The sequence below is a fragment of the Lutra lutra genome, chromosome 16 (assembly GCF_902655055.1).
Source record: "Lutra lutra chromosome 16, mLutLut1.2, whole genome shotgun sequence".
NCBI classification, from domain to species: domain Eukaryota; kingdom Metazoa; phylum Chordata; class Mammalia; order Carnivora; family Mustelidae; genus Lutra; species Lutra lutra.
This window is the reverse complement of record NC_062293.1, coordinates 11,069,212-11,090,383: the sequence shown is the minus strand read 5'-3', so window position 1 is coordinate 11,090,383 and position 21,172 is coordinate 11,069,212. Positions and strand designations below refer to the sequence as shown.

At 40.1% G+C, this 21,172-nt stretch overlaps 1 protein-coding gene across 3 annotated transcripts in view; it reads right to left on the bottom strand.

Annotated features, from left to right (window-relative positions):
• Positions 1-9,763: 9,763 nt before the first annotated feature.
• Positions 9,764-21,172, bottom strand: part of LOC125087310 (ATP-binding cassette sub-family A member 6-like) — an 83,843-nt gene continuing 72,434 nt past the window's right edge. For all 3 annotated transcript variants that reach the window (XM_047707501.1, XM_047707500.1, XM_047707503.1), the window contains 11 exons: positions 20,250-20,370; positions 18,623-18,740; positions 17,309-17,400; positions 16,663-16,841; positions 16,125-16,200; positions 15,957-16,051; positions 14,799-14,918; positions 14,465-14,605; positions 13,009-13,088; positions 10,809-10,864; positions 9,764-10,677 (listed from right to left, as the gene is read on the bottom strand). In XM_047707501.1, the coding sequence (XP_047563457.1) occupies positions 10,576-10,677; positions 10,809-10,864; positions 13,009-13,088; positions 14,465-14,605; positions 14,799-14,918; positions 15,957-16,051; positions 16,125-16,200; positions 16,663-16,841; positions 17,309-17,400; positions 18,623-18,740; positions 20,250-20,370 (1,180 nt within the window). In that variant the 3' untranslated portion in view covers positions 9,764-10,575. The remainder of the gene's footprint in view (positions 10,678-10,808; positions 10,865-13,008; positions 13,089-14,464; positions 14,606-14,798; positions 14,919-15,956; positions 16,052-16,124; positions 16,201-16,662; positions 16,842-17,308; positions 17,401-18,622; positions 18,741-20,249; positions 20,371-21,172) is intronic.

Sequence of the window (21,172 nt, the reverse complement as noted above, 5' to 3'; positions counted from 1 at the left end):
TGGAGAGAATTATTGGAGAGAATTTCCCCAATATGGCAAAGGAAACAAGATCAAAATCCAGGAGGTTCAGAGAACCCCCCTCAAAATCAATAAGAATAGGTCCACACCCCGTCACCTAATAGTAATATTTACAAGTCTTAGTGACAAAGAAAAGATCCTGAAAGCAGCCCGGGAAAAGAAGTCTGTAACGTACAATGGTAAAAATATTAGATTGGCAGCAGACTTATCCACAGAGACCTGGCAGGCCAGAAAGAGCTGGCATGATATATTCAGAGTACTAAATGAGAAAAACATGCAGCCAAGAATACTATATCCAGCTAGGTTATCATTGAAAATAGAAGGAGAGATTAAAAGCTTCCAGGACAAACAAAAACTGAAAGAATTTGCAAATACCAAACTAGCTCTACAGGAAATATTGAAGGGGGTCCTCTAAGCAAAGAGAGACCCTCAAAGTAGTAGATCAGAAAGAAACAGAGACAATATACAATAACAGTCACCTTACAGGCAATACAATGGCACTAAATTCATATCTCTCAATACTTACCCTGAATGTTAATGGGCTAAATGCCCCAATCAAAAGACACAGGGTATCAGAATGGATAAAAAAACAAAACCCATCTATATGTTGCCTACAAGAAACTCATCTTACACCCGAAGACACCTCCAGGTTTAAAGTGAGCGGGTGGAAAAGAATTTACCATGCTAATGGACATCAGAAGAAAGCAGGAGTGGCAATCCTTATATCAGATCAATTAGATTTTAAGCCAAAGACTATAATAAGAGATGAGGAAGGACACTATATCATACTCAAAGGAACTGTCCAACAAGAAGATCTAACAATTTTAAATATCTATGCCCCTAACGTGGGAGCAGCCAATTATATAAACCAATTAATAACAAAATCAAAGAAACACATCGACAAGAATACAATAATAGTAGGGGATTTTAACACTCCCCTCACTGAAATGGACAGATCATCCAAGCAAAAGCTCAACAAGGAAATCAAGGTCTTAAATGACACACTGGACCAGATGGACATCACAGATCTATTCAGAACATTTCATCCCAAAGCAACAGAATACACATTCTTCTCTAGTGCACATGGAACATTCTCCAGAATAGATCACATTCTTGGTCCTAAATCAAGTCTCAACCGGTATCAAAAGATTGGGATCATTCCCTGCATATTTTCAGACCACAATGCTCTAAAGCTAGAACTCAATCACAAGAGGAAATGTGGAAAGAACCCAAATACATGGAGACTAAACAGCATCCTTCTAAAGAATGAATGGGTCAACCAGGAAATTAAAGAAGAATTGAAAAAATTTATGGAAACAAATGATAATGAAAACACGATGGTTCAGAATCTGTGGGACACAACAAAGGCAGTCTTGAGAGGAAAATATATAGCGGTACAAGCCTTTCTCAAGAAACAAGAAAGGTCTCAGGTACACAACCTAACCCTACACCTAAAGGAGCTGGAGAAAGAACAAGAAAGAAACCCTAAACCCAGCAGGAGAAGAGAAATCCTAAAGATCAGAGCAGAAATCAATGAAATAGAAACCAAAAAAACAATAGAACAAATCAACGAAACTAGGAGCTGGTTCTTTGAAAGGATTAATAAGATTGATAAAACCCTGGCCAGATTTATCAAAAAGAAAAGAGAAAGGACCCAAATAAATAAAATCATGAATGAAAGAGGAGAGATCACAACGAACACCAAAGAAATACAGACAATTATAAGAACATACTATAAGCAACTCTACACCAACAAATTTGACAATCTGGAAGAAATGGATGCATTCCTAGAGACATATAAAACCACAACTGAACCAGGAAGAAATAGAAAGCCTGAACAGACCCATAAGCAGTAAGGAGATTGAAACAGTCATCAAAAATCTCCAAACAAACAAAAGCCCAGGGCCAGACGGCTTCCCGGGGGAATTCTACCAAACATTTAAAGAAGAACTAATTCCTATTCTCCTGAAACTGTTCCAAAAAATAGAAATGGAAGGAAAACTTCCAAACTCATTTTATGAGGCCAGCATCACCTTGATCCCAAAACCAGACAAGGATCCCAACAAAAAAAGAGAACTACAGACCAATATCCTTGATGAACACAGATGCAAAAATTCTCGCCAAAATACTAGCCAATAGGATTCAACAGTACATTAAAAGGATTATTCACCACGACCAAGTGGGATTTATTCCAGGGCTGCAGGGTTGGTTCAACATCCACAAATCAATCAATGTGATACAACACATTAATAAAAGAAAGAACAAGAACCATATGATACTCTCCATAGATGCTGAAAAAGCCTTTGACAAAGTACAGCATCCCTTCCTGATCAAAACTCTTCAAAGTGTAGGGATAGATGGCACATACCTCAATATTATCAAAGCCATCTATGAAAAACCCACCGCAAATATCATTCTCAATGGAGAAAAACTGAAAGCTTTTCCGCTAAGGTCAGGAACACGGCAGGGATGTCCGTTATCACCACTGCTATTCAACATAGTACTAGAAGTCCTAGCCTCAGCAATCAGACAACAAAAGGAAATTAAAGGCATCCAAATTGGCAAAGAAGAAGTCAAACTATCACTCTTCGCAGATGATATGATACTATATGTGGAAAACCCAAAAGACTCCACTCCAAAACTGCTAGAACTTGTACAGGAATTCAGTAAAGTGTCAGGATATAAAATCAATGCACAGAAATCAGTTGCATTTCTCTACACCAACAAGACAGAAGAAAGAGAAATTAAGGAGTCCATCCCATTTACAATTGCACCCAAAACTATAAGATACCTAGGAATAAACCTAACCAAAGAGACTAAGAATCTATACTCAGAAAACTATAAAGAACTCATGAAAGAAACTGAGGAAGACACAAAGAAATGGAAAAATGTTCCATGCTCCTGGATTGGAAGAATAAATATTGTGAAAATGTCTATGCTACCTAAAGCAATCTACACATTTAATGCAATTCCTATCAAAGTACCATCCATTTTTTTCAAAGAAATGGAACAAATAATCCTAAAATTTATATGGAACCAGAAAAGACCTCAAATAGCCAAAGGAATATTGAAAAAGAAAGCCAAAGTTGGTGGCATCACAATTCCGGACTTCAAGCTCTATTACAAAGCTGTCATCATCAAGACAGCATGGTACAGGCACAAACACAGACACATAGATCAATGGAACAGAATAGAGAGCCCAGAAATGGACCCTCAACTCTATAGTGAACTAATCTTTGACAAAGCAGGAAAGAATGTCCAATGGAAAAAAGACAGCCTCTTCAATAAATGGTGTTGGGAAAATTGGACAGCCACATGCAGAAAAATGAAATTGGATCATTTCCTTACACCACACACGAAAATAGACTCAAAATGGATGAAGGATCTCAATGTGAGAAAGGAATCCATCAAAATCCTCGAGGAGAACACAGGCAGCAACCTCTTCGACCTCAGCCGCAGCAACATCTTCCTAGGAACATCACCAAAGGCAAGGGAAGCAAGGGCAAAAATGAACTATTGGGATTTTATCAAGATCAAAAGCTTTTGCACAGCAAAGGAAACAGTGAACAAAACCAAAAGACAACTGACAGAATGGGAGAAGATAGTTGCAAATGACATATCAGATAAAGGGCTAGTGTCCAAAATCTATAAAGAACTTAGCAAACTCAACACCCAAAGAACAAATAATCCAATCAAGAAATGGGCAGAGGACATGAACAGACATTTCTGCAAAGAAGACATCCAGATGGCCAACAGACACATGAAAAAGTGCTCCAGATCACTCAGCATCAGGGAAATATAAATCAAAACCACCATGAGATATCACCTCACACCAGTCAGAATGGCTAAAATTAACAAGTCAGGAAATGACAGATGCTGGCGAGGATGTGGAGAAAGGGGAACCCTCCTACACTGTTGGTGGGAATGCAAGCTGGTGCAACCCCTCTGGAAAACAGCATGGAGGTTCCTCAAAATGTTGAAAATAGAACTACCCTATGACCCTGCAATTGCACTGCTGGGTATTTACCCTAAAGATACAAACGTAGTGATCCGAAGGGGCACGTGCACCCGAATGTTTATAGCAGCAATGTCTACAATAGCCAAACTATGGAAAGAACCTAGATGTCCATCTACAGACGAATGGATAAAGAAGACGTGGTATATATACACAATGGAATACTATGCAGCCATCAAAAGAAATGAAATCTTGCCATTTGCGACGACGTGGATGGAACTAGAGGGTATCATGCTTAGTGAAATAAGTCAATCGGAGAAAGACAACTATCATATAATCTCCCTGATATGAGGGAGAGGAGATGCAACATGGGGGGTTGAGCGGGTAGGAGAAGAGTAAATGAAACAAGATGGGATTGGGAGGGAGACAAACCATAAGTGACTCTTAATCTCACAAAACAAACTGAGGGTTGATGGGGGGAGGGGGTTGGGAGAGGGGTGGGGGTTATGGATATTGGGGAGGGTATGTGCTATGGTGAGTGCTGTGAAGTGTGTAAACCTGGCGATTCGCAGACCTGTACCCCTGGGGATAAAAATATATGTTTATAAAGCTGTAAAAAAAAAAAAAAAAAAGAAAAAAGAAAGGATGAATACCCAAGTTTTGTAGCAACATGGACGGGACTGGAAGAGATTATGCTGAGTGAAATAAGTCAAGCAGAGAGAGTCAATTATCATATGGTTTCACTTATTTGTGGAGCATAACAAATAGCATGGAGGACAAGGGGAGATGGAGAGGAGAAGGGAGTTGAGGGAAATTGGAAGGGGAGGTGAACCATGAGAGACTATGGACTCTGAAAAACGATCTGAGAATTTGGAAGGGGTGGGGGGTGGGAGGTTGGGGGCACCAGGTGGTGGGTATTGTAGAGGGCACGGATTGCATGGAGCACTGGGTGTGGTGCAAAAATAATGAATACTGTTATGCTGAAAAAATAAAAAAACTAAAAAAAAAAAAAGATATCACCAACAGGTTTCAAAACACAGTACATTGACTCCTGTGTTAAGGAATCCCCCCAAAAGTTTCTCCTCCTCTCCTTCCTTTCCCTGGACAATTTATCCACATATGTGCCTATAGCCTTGGGTCCCTACCAGGCTGTGCCAGAAGATTCTGGCCTCTCCTTCAACATTTACTTTGATTAATCTGCTTAACCTATACCTCAGGCACTTCTGGGTGGCATTTCTCATATAACCTTTGTCCTCTGACTTTTTAAATTCCTCCAAAGTGGGGTAAGTGGAAAGAACCTGCTTGGGGCCTTCTGGTGTTGGGGGACCCACGGGAAGTCTCACTGGTCCATACACACTTCCATAATGTCGCATCAGTACCTTTGTTTCAACACTATCCGTGTCTACCACATTCATCCCTTTTTCAATAACCATCTAAAGATGTCCTCTCTGCTGGGTGGAGTCCCTTGACGCCTTTCTGTCTCACCATTTTCTTTCTTTTTTTTTTTAAGATTTTATTTATTTATTTGACAGACAGAGATCAGAAGTAGACAGAGAGGCAGGCAGAGAGAGAGAGGGAAGCAGGCTCCCCACCGAGCAGAGAGCCCGATGCAAGGCTCTATCCCAGGACCCTGGGATCATGACCTGAGCTGAAGGCAGAGGCTTAACCCACTGAGCCACCCAGGCGGCCGCCATTTTCTTTTTAATTACTTTGGTGACCTCAGTATCAGTGAGATCCAAATGGGGAAACTAAGACAGCAACTCTGATAAAGCTTCCCAGACTGTTCAGTCTTGCAAGAGTGATGTCACAAAAGTTACCCATGTAACAGGGGCCCCCTTAATCACAGCACTTACCACAGCCTGGTAACAGGCATATTCAGTGGGGGAATATCCTAGCTCCTATACAGCCAATCCCCTGCGACTTGCCTGCAAAGCCTATCAGCTCTTTCATCTGAAGTGCTCCACTTGGCAATTATAGGAGGACATGGGCAGTCCTCCTTCTCAGGTGAGCACACCCTTAAGGTGGCTTTATCCAGCTCAGCAGGAATCCCTCAGGAATAATGTTCTGTGTGTCTGGATCACATATAACCATCTGTGATCGTTCTTTGGTGGGATGCGGATCCAGCTGTAACCCAGAAAGGCTCTTCCATTCTGAAACATTCAAAACCAAAGACATAGACCCCAGATTAGTTACTCTCCTAGTCCATTTTGGTAGAGATTCCTCAGGAAGCTGATAATTCGGTCCACAAAATGAGACATCTCCTTCATGCTCTACCCCCTGGTTTTAGTAGTTTGTTTGTTGGTTTGTTTTGGTTTTGTCCTCCATCCACCACACTATTTCTTTGGTGATCAAAGGGTGATTAGAGGTATCTTCCTGGCATAATTCCTCCCTTTCTGAGCAGCTTTGAGGCTGGTGGCCAAAGCTCAGACTGACCCAAGTTTGAACTTGTTCCCGCATCAAGGTCCAACTCAGAACTCTCTCTTATTTTAGCCATTCTGGATAACAATGATCGAGAGATTATACATTTAGCATGCTTATTATTTTGCATTTCCTTACATAATCAAAGAGCCAGCTCCTCAGGAGCTGGGGTTACTCTCATCTCTAATTCCACTGGTAACTTCTATTCTGAGTAACTGATCAAAAAGCAGCTGCATTTTTATACTATGAGGGACTAGTAGCCATCCAGGGACCAAGAGTCCTCATCCCTGCATCCCAGCCCTCCATTCTTCCTGTTCCCAAACCATGTATTTCCATGAGCCAGAACTGTTGTTCTAGAAAATTCCACTTCACTGACACCAAATGTCTAGGAAACAATTTTTTTTCCCTTTGTGTTTTCCTTTGTTCTCATACTTCTGGCCACCAAATGTGGTGTTTCCCCCCCGCCCCCATACTAAACAATTCTCCAAAACCAGCTGGGTGTCCTACAATTTGTTTAGTTCTGACACTATGTCTGGAGTTAGCATCAGATCCCACCAGTTACTCGCCCTGTCTCACAAGACTGACTCTGCTTCAGGTGCCAATCACAAAACCCCATATCATCTCCTCTACTTCTAACCTTCCAGCTGTAAGTGGGGCTCCCATGACCTCATCTTTGGGTTTGACAATTTGTTAGAACAGCTTACAGACCTCAAGGGAACCCTTACTTATGTTGACTGGTTTCTAATATAATAAACAATATGATAAAGGATTCAGATGAACAGCTAAATGAAGAGATACATAGGATAAGGTCTGGAAGGGTTCCAAGCATAGAACCCCAGTCACCCTGGAACTGGGATGCACCCACCACCTTCCTAGCACATTGATGTGTTCACCAGCTTGGTCACTCTCTGAACCCAGTACTTTTGGAATTTTTTGGAGGTTTCATCAGATAGGCATGATTGACTCTCAGCTCAATTTACAATGCTTCTCCCACCTCTGGAGAATGAGAACGGGGTGAAAGTACCAACCTTTTAATCATGGCTTGGTTTTTCTGGTGGCCAGTGCTGATCCTGAAGCCCTCCAGCATCACCTCATTAGAACAAAAGTTACTTCTATCACCCAAGAGACCCTTAGTGTCTTAGGAGCTCTGTGTTAAGAACTGGAGTCCAAAACCAAATATTAGAAGGACCTGGGAGCAGAGCTCATTTTATGCATTTTACGCAAATGAATAAAAAGAATTACAGCCAAGACCAGCTTACTTGGAGCAGAAACCAGTAGAGCCGTAAACTAGGAACAAACAACTTAAATGATAATTCTGATGATTTGCTGGAGCCTGAGTGAGAAGGATGAGGTAAGAGTAGGACATTCTTGGGGTCAATAGTGTTAGAGGGGCCAGAAGCAGATGTGTGTAACTGGAGAAGGGCAGAAGTTATACACCTGGAGGGCTACATCTACTGTCTGAGATCTGGAACTAAAATGAGGACAGGAGGGAAGAGATCCTCTGACCTCTCTCTTCTACCTTTGCATCTATTGTAGCTTTTGGAAGGGGTATAGTAGGAAAATAATGAACAAAACCAGCACAGGACCTGTCTACAACAGAGTTCGAGATGATACAACTATTTTGTCTTTTGACAAAATCCTTTCTTTAGTTTTATTCTCATCTCCTTCCCTTTTCATACCCATTTATCTTCTCTTGAATATATTCTTAATAGAAACCCAAGTTTTCAAAGGCACCCATATTATGATGGATTTAGCAAATCGTGTCCAACTTAATCTTCTAAAATATTTATACATCTGATATTGGTTATTCAGTACTTTGTAAACATAATTCTATAACAGTTAAGAAAATTAGTAACATAATGAATATAGGCAAAGATTTCATCATCTTTCTATGTGAAATGGTTATATATGTTGTGATTTCATACATTTGAGCAAGACAGGAGAATTTATTGCTTGAATTTTAGAAATAATCTAAACCCAACTCTTATTATGATATGAATTTGCTTTTATAGGGCACTAAGTATCCTGAATAAATAGTAAGCTATTGATTATCATAATGTTCTAGATATAATTATGATATGTAATATATGCAGGTAAAATATTTAATTATGTGAGAAATGGGTAAGAAAAAGATTAAAACACAAAAATAAATGAACAAAAAATACAAATAATTAACACAAAATAAAATACAAACATATAACACTGGAACTTCACCATAAGTGTGAAAGTAAATTAAAACAATTTCAATGTTACATTAGCAAATATGCATATATAGTTAAGAAATTATATATACTGTAATGATTTCACCTATGTAAAAGAGTATACTAAAGGAAAAAGAAACTGATTTTTTTTTTTTTTTTTGGTATGGAGGAAGTGTGGTGATCTTTCATTCAATTTTATTCAATTTCTGTGTTTTTCTCCATTCTGTGTTTTTCTCCATTATACAAAAATCCCTCAATGAGCGTAACAATGTGGCTTTTTTTTTTTTAAGATTTTATTCATTCATTTGTCAGAGAGAGAGAGGGAGAGAGAGCAAGCACAGGCAGACAGAATGGCAGGCAGAGGCAGAGGGAGAAGCAGGCTCCCCGATGAGCAAGGAGCCCGATGCGGGACTCTATCCCAGGACGCTGGGATCATGACCCGAGCCGAAGGCAGCTGCTTAACCAACTGAGCCACCCAGGTGTCCCAACAATGTGTTTTAAGTTATATAACATATCACCAAAAAAAAAAAAAAAGCATCAAAAATACTGCTTGGTCTTCAAAAAATTTTCTCATGATATTTAAAATGAAATAGCTATAATTTAAGGAAAAAATAAAATTACATGTAAAACACACTTTTTAAAAATTTGGTAATACAAATGATTTATGCCTGCGTGTGTATAGATATAAAAACACATGATGTACATATGTAAGAAAGAAGTGATTTAAAAATGGCAGTAAATACAGTTAACCCTTGAACCACATGGATTTTAACTGTACAGGTTCACTTATATATGGTTTTTTACTGTACAGTACAATAAATGTATTTTTTCCTTATGTTTTTCTTAATAACATTATCTTTTCTCTGGCTGACTTATTTTAAGAATATGGCATATAATGCATATAACATGCAAACTGTGCTAATTGATGATTATCACTTGACAACTTTATTTTGGAATTTAGTGCCTTGAAACTGTTTTGATCCCTTTAAAAATTGGCATATTTTTCTCCATTATATAAAATGAATTATGTAACACTGAAATGTCAAAAATCTCGGAATTTAGAACCCAAGTTAATGCATAATAATGGGTTAACTATATTCCTTTTACAGACACCTTTTTAATTTCTTTTTTTCTATTTCTTTGATTTTTCTCTTTCTATTTTAATAATGGTTTTTGGAAAGGATTCTGGTCAACAGTAAGTTATTAGTGGTTAAGTTTGGGGGGGATTTGAAAGTTATACTCAGATTCCTGACTGCACAGAGGGTTCAGCACCCTTAACCCCTGTGTTGTGCAAAGGTCAACTGTACACAGAAAACTACTGATGAGTTGGTGAGGGAAATCAGCACTCCCCTCCCCCCAATCATGAAGTAGCATTCAAAATCTTAGAAAACTGAACGAGTGTTGCTGTGACGTCCCTCATTTCCACAAGGTATGTTTGAATGCTTATCTAATGCACGTGTTCGTTCATGGGTGAGTCCAATGCACTCCTCGCTCTGAATTTCAAAACAGTTTCTGAAAAGACTTCAGAGGAAGACTTTTAGGTTTTACTTGTGTTTCAAAACAAACTCATAAACCCGAGCTTCCCAAATGCATGCTGCAATCCTATAGCTTCTGGCTGTTGAACAGATCCCTCGTATGGCTCTGCTAGGGAATTTCTCAGTAAGTGTCATTTTTCAAAGTGATATGCCATGTTTGAAGTTATACTTCAAAAAATATCCCAAGTTTGTGGTTTTATTTCCTCAATACCTGCTACCTGGTCTTCAGGTAAATTTATTAATACTTTATATTGCCTTTATCACAGATTTTCTATCATTCCTAAATTTAAGGGGAGGAATAATTCTGACACGTATTCATTTGTTAACCAAATGTATGTACAAAGTATACCCTGATATTGATGTTAATGATTTTTAAAATTATACATACTGCCAATTATTACATAGAACATAAGCTTATATGACACAAAGTATTAACAGGCTTGAGCTTTTAAAAGTCATCTGAAGGAGAGAGGAGTTCCAATCTCATGGTTGTATCAATTTCTTCTTCAAAATTTCCCAGCTCCTGCTCCTTAGAAAGCTCTAAGAATACCTAAATAGGAGACAACGCAGAAAGAAAAGGAATGAACAAGTTGGATATTGTCTTAAAATAAATAGAATATATGCATAATTACTTTCATGTGAAATTTATAGGAATGATACAAACCATAAAAGCTGACCCACCTTTTCCAGTGTGCACTGAGAGAGGCTGTACTCTTCCAGGTTAAAGTTATGTTTCACTGGGGGAGAAAAAAAGATTACTAGTAGATGCTTACAAGATGCTTATTATAAAGAATTTTTTCAAAGTTATACAAAATAAAAATACACACAATTAGTATAAATAGAATATAAAGCTGAATAAACAAACACTTGGAGAAAGAAGGGAGATGTCAAAAGTCATAGAGTTAATATAAATACAAATTAACTCTGATGTGAGAATTTTCTCATATTACATTTTGATACATTTTATTACATAGTATATGTGTCCTGGGAAACAGAAGTTCCTTGAGGAATTACATAATTGATTGACACATTCTTACACACAAGGAAGATTTCAATCCCATTCCTTTCCCTATGAAAGGACCCAATGCTTCTGTGTAACTGGCTTCAGCCAGTTTATCTGCTATACCCAGCTCGAAGCTGGGCATCCCTGCCAGGAAACCAGATGTACGTATTTACATATTCACAGTGCTCCACTCATACACTGAGATCTTCTGTGTGTGTCCACACTTGGTACCAGGGACAGAGTAGCAGTGGAAACAAAACCCTGCCTTTGTGTATAAACCCCTGCATTCTAGTGGCAGGAATATGGGCACTAAATAAATAAGGACTTAAATAGAAAATAATTGAAATGATGATTGCTACTACATAGGAAAAATAAATCAAGCAGAGGAAACAGGAAGTGCCAGGCACTCGTTTTTAACAGGATGGCTGGGGTTGGCCATAGTTAGACGGTAAAAATTGAGCAGAAACTTGAAGGAAGTGAGAGAACAAGCTGGATATTTGGAAGTAGCAGAATTTCAAGAAGAAGGATCAGCGAGTGCAAAGTCCTAAGGCAGGAGTATGCATGTCTGGTAGCCTTTAGGAAGAACTAGAAGTCAGGGTGTCTGGACTGGAGGGAGTAAACTGGCAATCCATATTCCCTCAAACACAATGAGCCTGGCAAAAGTCTAAACACTCTGTAAATGACTTCATTTAATTTTCCTAATGACCCTGCCCAAGTGGGCACTGATATCCCCCCCCCACACACACTCAAAGACAGATCACCTAGATGTGCAGGGTTTCAATAGCTTTACCCAGTGCCTCCCAGCTGGTAGAGAGGCTGACACTGAACTTGCCCCTCTTCACCACTAGGCTGCGTAAGAAATTACTCCAGGACAGTCTGCTGCTGGGACTTCCCCAGCTGGAAGCAGAAAAATGATGAAGAGAGAACATCAACAATTTCAAATGGCAAGAGGAGTCATGCATGATGGAGGGGACGGACTTAGTGGGAAGGCAGAACGCGCAGCCCAGACGCAGAGAAGTGAATGCATGGGTGGAAGGTTTTCTGTGGCTTTTATTTTATTAGTGAAATATAAAGCAAGGGCATCAACCGAGGGAGAAAAGCAAGAAGGAGATGGGTGTGCAAGGAATAATTTAGGACACTTGGTGTGAATGGGTTGTGCACACACAGGCAATGCAACGCCCACTAAACGGCTTTGTCAGGTTAAAGTTATGAATTCACAGTAAACCCAGCCAAGCTTAGTTGTGTGTTTTCTGTACCTTCCGTCCCTGCCACAGAGATTAACCTCTTTCCAGAGAACTGGATTAAGCACAGTTGGAGTTAAATCCCACTATTACCTACCATTAGAATTCTTTTTTTTTTTTTTTAAAGATTTTATTTATTTATTTGACAGAGAGAGATCACAAGCAGACAGAAAGGCAGGCAGACAGAGAGGAGGAAGCAGGCTCCCTGCCGAGCAGAGAGCCCGATGCGGGGCTCGATCCCAGGACCCTGAGATCATGACCTGAGCCGAAGACAGCGGCCCAACCCACTGAGCCACCCAGGCGCCCCCCTACCATTAGAATTCTTAAAACCATTAAGCATTGGCACATTTTTAAAATGGATTACACAATTACCTACCATGAAATTACTACCTGACGCTGAAAAGTTTTCTTTTAAAATGGTAACTCTTTTTTTTTTGAGATTTTATTTATTTATTTGACAGATTGAGATCACAAGTAGACAGAGAGGCAGGCAGAGAGAGAGGGGGGAAGCAGACTCCTCGCTGAGCAGAGAGCCCAATGCAGGGCTCGATCCAAGCACCCTGAGATCATGACCCAAGCTGAAGGAAGAGGCTTAACCCACTGAGCCACCCAGGAGCCCCACAATGGTAACTCTTACCTGCCTCTAATTTGCGGAAGGTCTGAGATAGAGGGTAGACATCCACCAGAGGTAGTTTATAGACCAAGAAGGAGAAGTACCTGGGGATATGAAAATGTCATATCTGACCTTGAGTTTCAAGGGGGAGAAAATGGCCATCAAAATAAATGCTGATATTAACATCAATTTCCTTTGATGAAAATAAAAGTAATACAAATAAATATACAGCTTACATAAAAAGTGAGTAAAACAACCGACGCAAAATTCTTAAAATGTCTTTGGTGGCTGGCTGTTGGAAATAATTCTTCTAGAAATAAACCAGCATAATTGCATTTATGCTTATTGTATGCAAACCTTTTGTTGTTGTGATTGAATGTAGACCATCTGGACTATCCCCTTTGCTTAGCTTAAATTAGTTTGCAATTAATTCATTCACTTAATATTTCATCCTTGTGACCAGAAAGCTAAGGAAGGGGAGATGTGGGGTTAAGAGAGAAGGACCTGATGGGAAGGGTTCAAAAGTCTTTAACTATAAACTTCCCCAACCTGTGAGGAAAGGAGGAGCCAGAGGGGGTCTGTGGCCTCTTGCTTCCATGTACCACTTTCAGGTGGATGACCTCATGCCCATTCTCAGCTCATTCCCTAGTAGTGTGATGCCCCCAGGAGGCCCTAGAGCTGCCCAGACCTCCAGGCTTGGCCCTCTTCAGCCCAGCACCTGCTCTTTCAGGCTTGCCACTCACGGTCTTCCCACTTACTTCGACACCAAGAGTGTGGTAGCAGGGCTAAGTTGCTTTCCCTGGCATAGTCTCTGATAATTGCATTATATTTTACACTGTGCTAAAATGGAAATGCCACTTGCTTCTTTGGTGTGCTTACGCCTCCAAGGAATTCCAAATTCTGTTCTAGTTCCACCTCCTTGCCCCCCACTCCCCCAACACACAGACATACACAAACAACCACACATATAGGTGTACACACACATTTCTATTCTCCATTTTGAGGCATGAAAACTCATTAGAGGGAGATTATTTGAGTATCTCAATGGCTGTTTGTTTCCAAGAGGGGAATTCACCTTAAATAGTTACATCTTTTAGATTATAAATATTTACATCTTTTAAATATTTTCAGGGAGGTCTGTGAAGGGCACCATGGGTCCAAATCTTGTCCCATGAAGGGTTCTGGGCATGAGAAGTTCCTTTCCCCCAATTTTTCTACATCCTCCTCTGAGCTGGAGACCAGCCTTAGATTGCTGAGGGGGCCCATGTAAGGTGTCCCCAAGCTTTCCTTGGGACAGGAGGACACAGCTTCCTGGGTGGGTCCCAAATCTCTTACAATCTGGAGGAGTCAGTAAATCAGTTTTTGAGGTCCCTAACTTTTATTATGAAGTCAAATCACCCTGAAGTCCTCACAGAGCAGAAAAGAAACCACTGAGTGGGTAAAGTGGGTAATGCCAACACATTTCTCCATAATCCTTCACCTTTCCTGTGGTGCAACCTGTGGGAAAAGCTTCAGAATCTCGGTATGAACACAGGTGACTTGGGCAGCTTCCTTCACTCTCAGTTCTAGAATGTAATCCTTGCCGAGTTTGTCTTTTAGGTGTTGGATGGAGCCGATGCACCTATGGGCAAGAAGGAAAACATGTCAGAAAAAATACTGCCCCTTACATTTTTTACCTTCTTCAATTTCAAATGTAGGGGAAAGGGCATCGCTGAGAAACTGATGGGAAGAACTCCAGGTGTTCACGGCGATCTTTCCTTTTCCACGGGAATTTCATTTTGAGGGTCAAGCACAGCCTCCAGAAAGACACCCACCTCAACCTTCCAGACACCATGATAGCGATGCGGTCACATATGGCCTCAGCTTCGGCCAGGTAATGGGTGGTCAGGAGCGCTCCTTTCTCTGTGTTTTTAATGGCTGCCTGGATCACCTGCCTGAAAAGAGCCCAAAAATATCACTGTTAAAAAAGAGGGTAGACAAAAAAGAAATGGAAGAGAAATTGTATGGATAAAATGAATCATATTTCTAATTAAAAAAACAGAAATTTGAATACTGATTAGGTTTTTTGATAACATAAATGATAAAGAGAAGTGTTTAATATTTTTACATAGGCTAGTGGTATTCTGGTTAAGTTTTTAAAAAAGAGATCTTTATTTCTTTTGAATAAATTAATTGATATATTTATAAATAAAGGAAAAGCTGCCTAATATTTGCTTCAAACTGATAGGAGTGGAGAAAAGGAAGTGGGTAGAAGTATAATGAAAAAAGGTAGGCCTTATATGGGTAACTCTTGAAATAGGTCATGGGTATATTGGGTTCATAAATGATTCTCTACATTTGTATAAAATTTCCACAATGAAATTCTTTAAAGAGATAGGGAAACTATTGGACAGTCACAAATATGAAATTAGATTGGATGATTTTATTAATCCAAATGGTACATCCTAGAAAGGAAAGTAAAAATAATTTAAAAACTAAGAAAAACTGGATAAGCAAATTTGACAGATTTGGTAAAGGGGGGAAGAAAAGGAAATGGAGAAAATATGTAAGTTAATAGCCTCTAAAAAAAGAAACAGTTACATATACCTCAATAATTAAAAAAAATTAACTCCAAATTATAAGACCTAAAATTCCAACAAAATACTTAAAGGGTTGGTTTTTTTTTTTAACATTAATACCACATAAATATGATACAAAAGAGAATCTATTTATGACATATTTATTTTCCTAATGATATGGATTATCTCCACTAAATTAGAAATCAGTGGATTTAGATTTTTCCAAGATCAGGGTTTTATTTAGTCTAGAAAAAAATTTTTAAAGTAAGCTAAACACCCAACATGGGGCTTGAACTCACAACCTTCAGATCAAGAGTTGCTTGCTCTACCAAGTAAGCCGGCTGGGTGCCGCATCTAAGCTTGGTTTAAAAACACAACTTCAACATGAGGTTTACACTCATGTGTTATTCTTACCACATTTGCTGCTGCCCTGCTGGGTCCATGCCTGTCGAGGGTTCATCCAGGAGCAGGACAGGCGAATTTCCCAGGACGCTCAGCACAAAACACAACTGAAAGGCAGAGAAGCACCTTATTTGCTGCCACCACATCAGCCTTCAGAATACCATCCCGCATCCCACATACCTTTCTGGCGGCTCCTGCTGTTAATTTCTGCGCCTGAACATCTAGCTGTCCGTGTAGTTTGAAAGTATCCACCAATCTATTGGAAAACAGGAGAATATCCATTCAAAAGAGGATCTTTGGAAACTGTAATTCCGCAGAAGATTACAACAACATTGGAAGGAAGCTAGGCACTACTACTTGGAAACTCATGATCCTAGAGAGAAAGAGTTTGTTTGGAACAGGAAAGATTTTTCATCTCATAAAAAGTTCTAAATAATAGCTAGAATTTTGAATTTGGAACTGAAGTGGATGATTATTTGTGGTTATTCATGCATTGAACACTGTCAATTATTTTATGCATTTTTTTTTTTTTTTTAAAGATCCCTCAATCGAGGATGCTGGAAACAGCTCCTGTCCCTCCATCCTTGCTCTACTGCTGATACTCTCGGACAAGGTGCAGACATCATTTCTATTCTCCATTCTTCATCAGTGAATTCACCATCAGTGCAACAAGCTTTCCTGGCTCTGGACACAAAAGAATCCCGTGACTTCTCTTTACCGTGAAATGGCAATGGTGGCGTCCCCTTTCCTCAGCCCTTTGATGGCGGCAAAGATCTCCAGATGTTCCCTCACTGTCAGGCTGGGCCAGAGCACGTTCTCCTGAGGACAGTATCCCGGTAAGCTGACTGTGTTGTCCCCCTGATGATCCCAAACCAAACCACATCCTTTCAGTTCTACCTAAGAAAGTAAACTGGTTTTAGAAACACATGTAGCCTTTTCTCCAATCTTACACACAAGAAACTGACATGTAGCTAATAAATACCTAAATTTTTTGAGCATCAAAGAAATATATCAGTGAAATCTTATGGTATCTGTCTTACTCTATCTGACTTATGTCACTTAGCACTATACCCTTTATAATCTACATTGTTGCAAGTGATTAGAAGTATTGAAATCATTGTATTGTACACCTAAAAGTAATATAACACTATGCTAATTGTACTTCAATAAGAAAATGTTTAATTAGAAAGATAAATAACTACATAAAAATTAAAAATCTAAAACAATACACATTATAGAAATTCACACATTTATTATGGAAAACTATTTAAATTATTAAAAGTAGAGTCTTATAAAGATATAACCTACATTTATCGTGAAATGTCTATTTTGGGAATGAAAACCATTGTGTCATTTCTTACTACCTCTCCAGCTGTTGGCTTCGTGATCCCAGAAATCATCCTAATAGATGAGCTTTTACCAGCACCGTTAGGTCCTAGCAATCCCAAAATTTCACCTGAAAGAGAATCACTGATTATCAGTCTCGAAAGTGAATTATCATAAACCTGTTTATTCAAACCTTTTGAGATATGTACACCCCCCAGTACTGTTTTGAGATTTTTAACATATATGTAATTCAGGTTACCAAACCATGTTCTCTAACTCCTATAATTATATTAGTGAAAAGCTTATGGATTTGATGTCAATAAGTCTTTTATTTTCCAGATTACATTTGCAGTGAAAAATGAGCCAGATTCTTTTCAGTAGTAAATGGCTGATGTGCTGAGTACATGTTTAAGTGATTCCTAAACTTGGGAAGTCAGGGACATTTTCTCCATCCCTAATTCCCCCACCTGTGTCTAAGCCACCACCATCTTTTTTTTTTTTTTTTTTTTTAAGATTTTATTTATTTATTTGACAGAGAGAGATCACAAGTAGACAGAGAGGCAGGCAGAGAGAGAGAGGGAAGCAGGCTCCCTGCTGAGCAGAGAGCCCGATGTGGGCCTCGATCCCAGGACCCTGAGATCATGACCTGAGCCGAAGGCAGCGGCTTAACCCACTGAGCCACCCAGGCACCCCACCACCATCTTTCATCTGAGCTAATAGCAATTTAGCCTCTTGTCTGCCACCCAGATTTACAAACAATAGCCAACGTGTTAATTTTTTTTAAACTTAAGGGGTAACAAAAAGCTAGCTAAAAACCCTCCAGTGGCATTCCACTAATTTCCTATAAAAATCTAAAGCCTTCACCATATTTCACAAAATGGGACCCAATCTGGCCCTGCTCCCCTCTTAGACTTCCTCCCTTGCATCTGTACCTGTGTCCACTGCCTCTTCATGCCTTGATCATTCCAAAGGCAGCCCCAGCTCTGCGTTCCTGCCCTCACTCTTCTCTCTGCCCGAACCCTAAGTGAATGCAACCCCAAGTCACTCATATCATTTCACACAATTGAATGTTCCACACAGAACTTGCTTCTGTGATGACCAACACTTCTCTTGATAAGCTGTTTTTGGTTTTCAACCCTCTCGGGATATAAAATCTATGAAAACAGGGACTTTCTTATTTCCTTCATGATTCTATTCCAGAACCCAAAGGTCCCTAGCATGCTCAAGAAACATATGTTGAATGAATGAATGCTTGCATGCACGCTCTAGCAAGCACAATGGTACCTATACCAGAGATGTTTAGTGGGCATTTCTGAAATGATGGTGAATCAGGTTAAGTGATTCTTCCAAACCTTTTTTAATGCAGAAGGAGATATTTCTTGCTGCTATTTTCTTCCTCCTCTTTGAGAAGCAACTTTTCTTCTGACCTGCGTACTCTTTGTGCAGACAGCTGGCAATTATGACAGGTTTCTGGAATAGAGGACAGAGTGATTTTTCCTCTTAACCTTCAGAGACTTTACGTTCCTATGTTCTCATTATTATAAATTTTCTTACTCTACGTCATAAAACGAAGCATATTTTATTTTCAGTTTTTAAATGTTTAAAAAAAAGATATATGCTTTGATTTTGAGACAGAAAGAAAGCACAGCCTGGAGGGGCAGAGGGAGAGGGGGAGAGAGAATCTGGAGAAGACTCCCCGCTGAGCATGGAGCCCAACACAGGACTTGATCCCACGACCCTAAGATCATGACCTGAGCCAAAAATCAAGAGTCAGAGGCTTAAAGGACTGAGCCACCCAGGTGCCCCCAAATGGAGTATATGTTAAACTGACAGTAATCTATATTGCTTGCTTCAAATGTAACCTGCGTTCATTGATGCCAACAATATCTCTAAATCTCTTAAATCTATCTTCTAAAATAAAACAATATAGGGGAGCCCGGGTGGCTCGGTCGGTCACGTGTCTGCCTTTGGCTCAGGTCATGATTGCAGGGTCCTGGGATGGAGCCCCGCATCGGGCTCCCTGTTCAGTGGGGAGTCTGTTTCCACTCTCTGCCTCTGTCCCTACCTCCTGCTCCTGTTTATTCACTCTCTCCTTCTCTTGCAAATAAATACATAAATAAAATATGTTTTAAAAATGAAATAAAATAGTATAGCTTCAGAGAAACTGGCTCATTGCCTTCCCAGAAGAGTCTAGGCTCATGGACACATCACAACATCTAAGTCAGACAAAGAATAACCCTTCAAATCCTAATCCCTATTCAGCATTTTATAACAAATCTCACACAAATTCTCCAACTCGCGAAATTTTTTGGTTTTGAAATTACAGCTCTACTTATCAAAGCATATTTTCCTCTAAAGAACAATAAAACCATTATGTTCTGTGTGCTCCTTTGAGCTTCTGGGATACTCTTAAGAAGGACCTACATATTTAAGAACAATGATAATACACCAAGCTCCCAATGTTCGAAATGGAAACCAGCATATTGACCTCTCTTCTTGATAGTTCTTGAATGTGGGTCCATTAACATCCACTCTGTCACTTGCTTTGCTTTCTTTTTTTTTAAGAATTTTTTTTATTTATGGGGTGCCTGGGTGGCTCAGTGGGTTAAAGCCTCTGCCTTCAGCTCAGGTCATGAGTCCTGGGATCGAGCCCCACATCGGGCTCTCTGCTCAGCGGGGAGCCTGCTTCTCCCTCTCTCTCTGCCTGTCTCTCTGCCTGCCTCTCTGCCTACTTGTGATCTCTCTCTGTCAAATAAATAAATAAAATATTTTAAAAAAGAATTTTCTATTCATTTATGAGAGAGAGAGAGAGAACAAGCAGGGGGGAGGAGGAGCAGAGGGAGAGGGAGAAGCAGATTCCCTGCTGAGTAGGAAACCCCGTATGGGGCTCAATCCCAGGACCCTGGGACCGTAACCTGCCCCGATGTTAGACACCCAACCAGCTGAGCCCCACAGGTGCCCCGTCACTTGCTTTTCTACCTCGCCTGCCTGCGAAGTGGTCAGGGCATTTGCTGCTCTTTGCCTTTCTGCTTTGACATCTTCATCCTCATCGACAGGTTCTTCAGGATTAGGTCGAGCACCTCTACTTTGGGGGGAAATTCTGTAGAGAAAGGAAATGTAGGACATAGGGTTTTCTCGTTAGTCAGGACATCCCTCAAATCAGCTTCTCTGTGGTTTTGCCATCCTTTCTCTTAATACACTGGTGATGGTCATGGCCCTGTGAATACTGCTTCTGCTTTAACCAAGAATTCCCATTCCAGTTGCCAGAATCCCCTTCTCATTGCTGTCATTCTTCTAGTTAGAATCTTTGACCCTTGCCAATGTGCTGGCAATGACTGCTGCTTCTTTAAAAATCAGGTCACCTACATTGTCTCTGTTGACTCTGAGCCCATCTGAGTCACACGGACATTTGCCCTCAGCATCTTTCCCTGTTCACCTTTCCTAGAGCCCCTATACAATGTCCATCTTTTTTTTTTTTTTTTAAGAATTTATTTATTTGAAAGAGAGTGAGAGGAGAGAGAGCACAAGCAGGGGAAGGAGCAGAGGGAGATGGGGAAGCAGGCTCCCCACTCAGCAGGGAGCCCAATGCAGGACTCGATCCCAGGACCCTGAGATCATGACCTGAGCTGAAGGCAGAGGCTTAACCCACTGAGTCACCCAGGTGCCCCTGTACAATGTCCATCTTATGGAATGCTCTGACCTACAGTAAGTTGCTCAACCACATCCATCCCATCTCCTCTTTTCAAGGACGTGTGATCATCTCAGATGAAAAAATGGCATATCTGAGTACTCATCAAATTTCTGAGGAACTGAAAACCTCCCTCTGCTGGTTAGTGGCAGATCTCTGACTGAGAGTCCTATTACCAGGCAATCAGCCAGGAATCCATGGACATGGTGAAAAC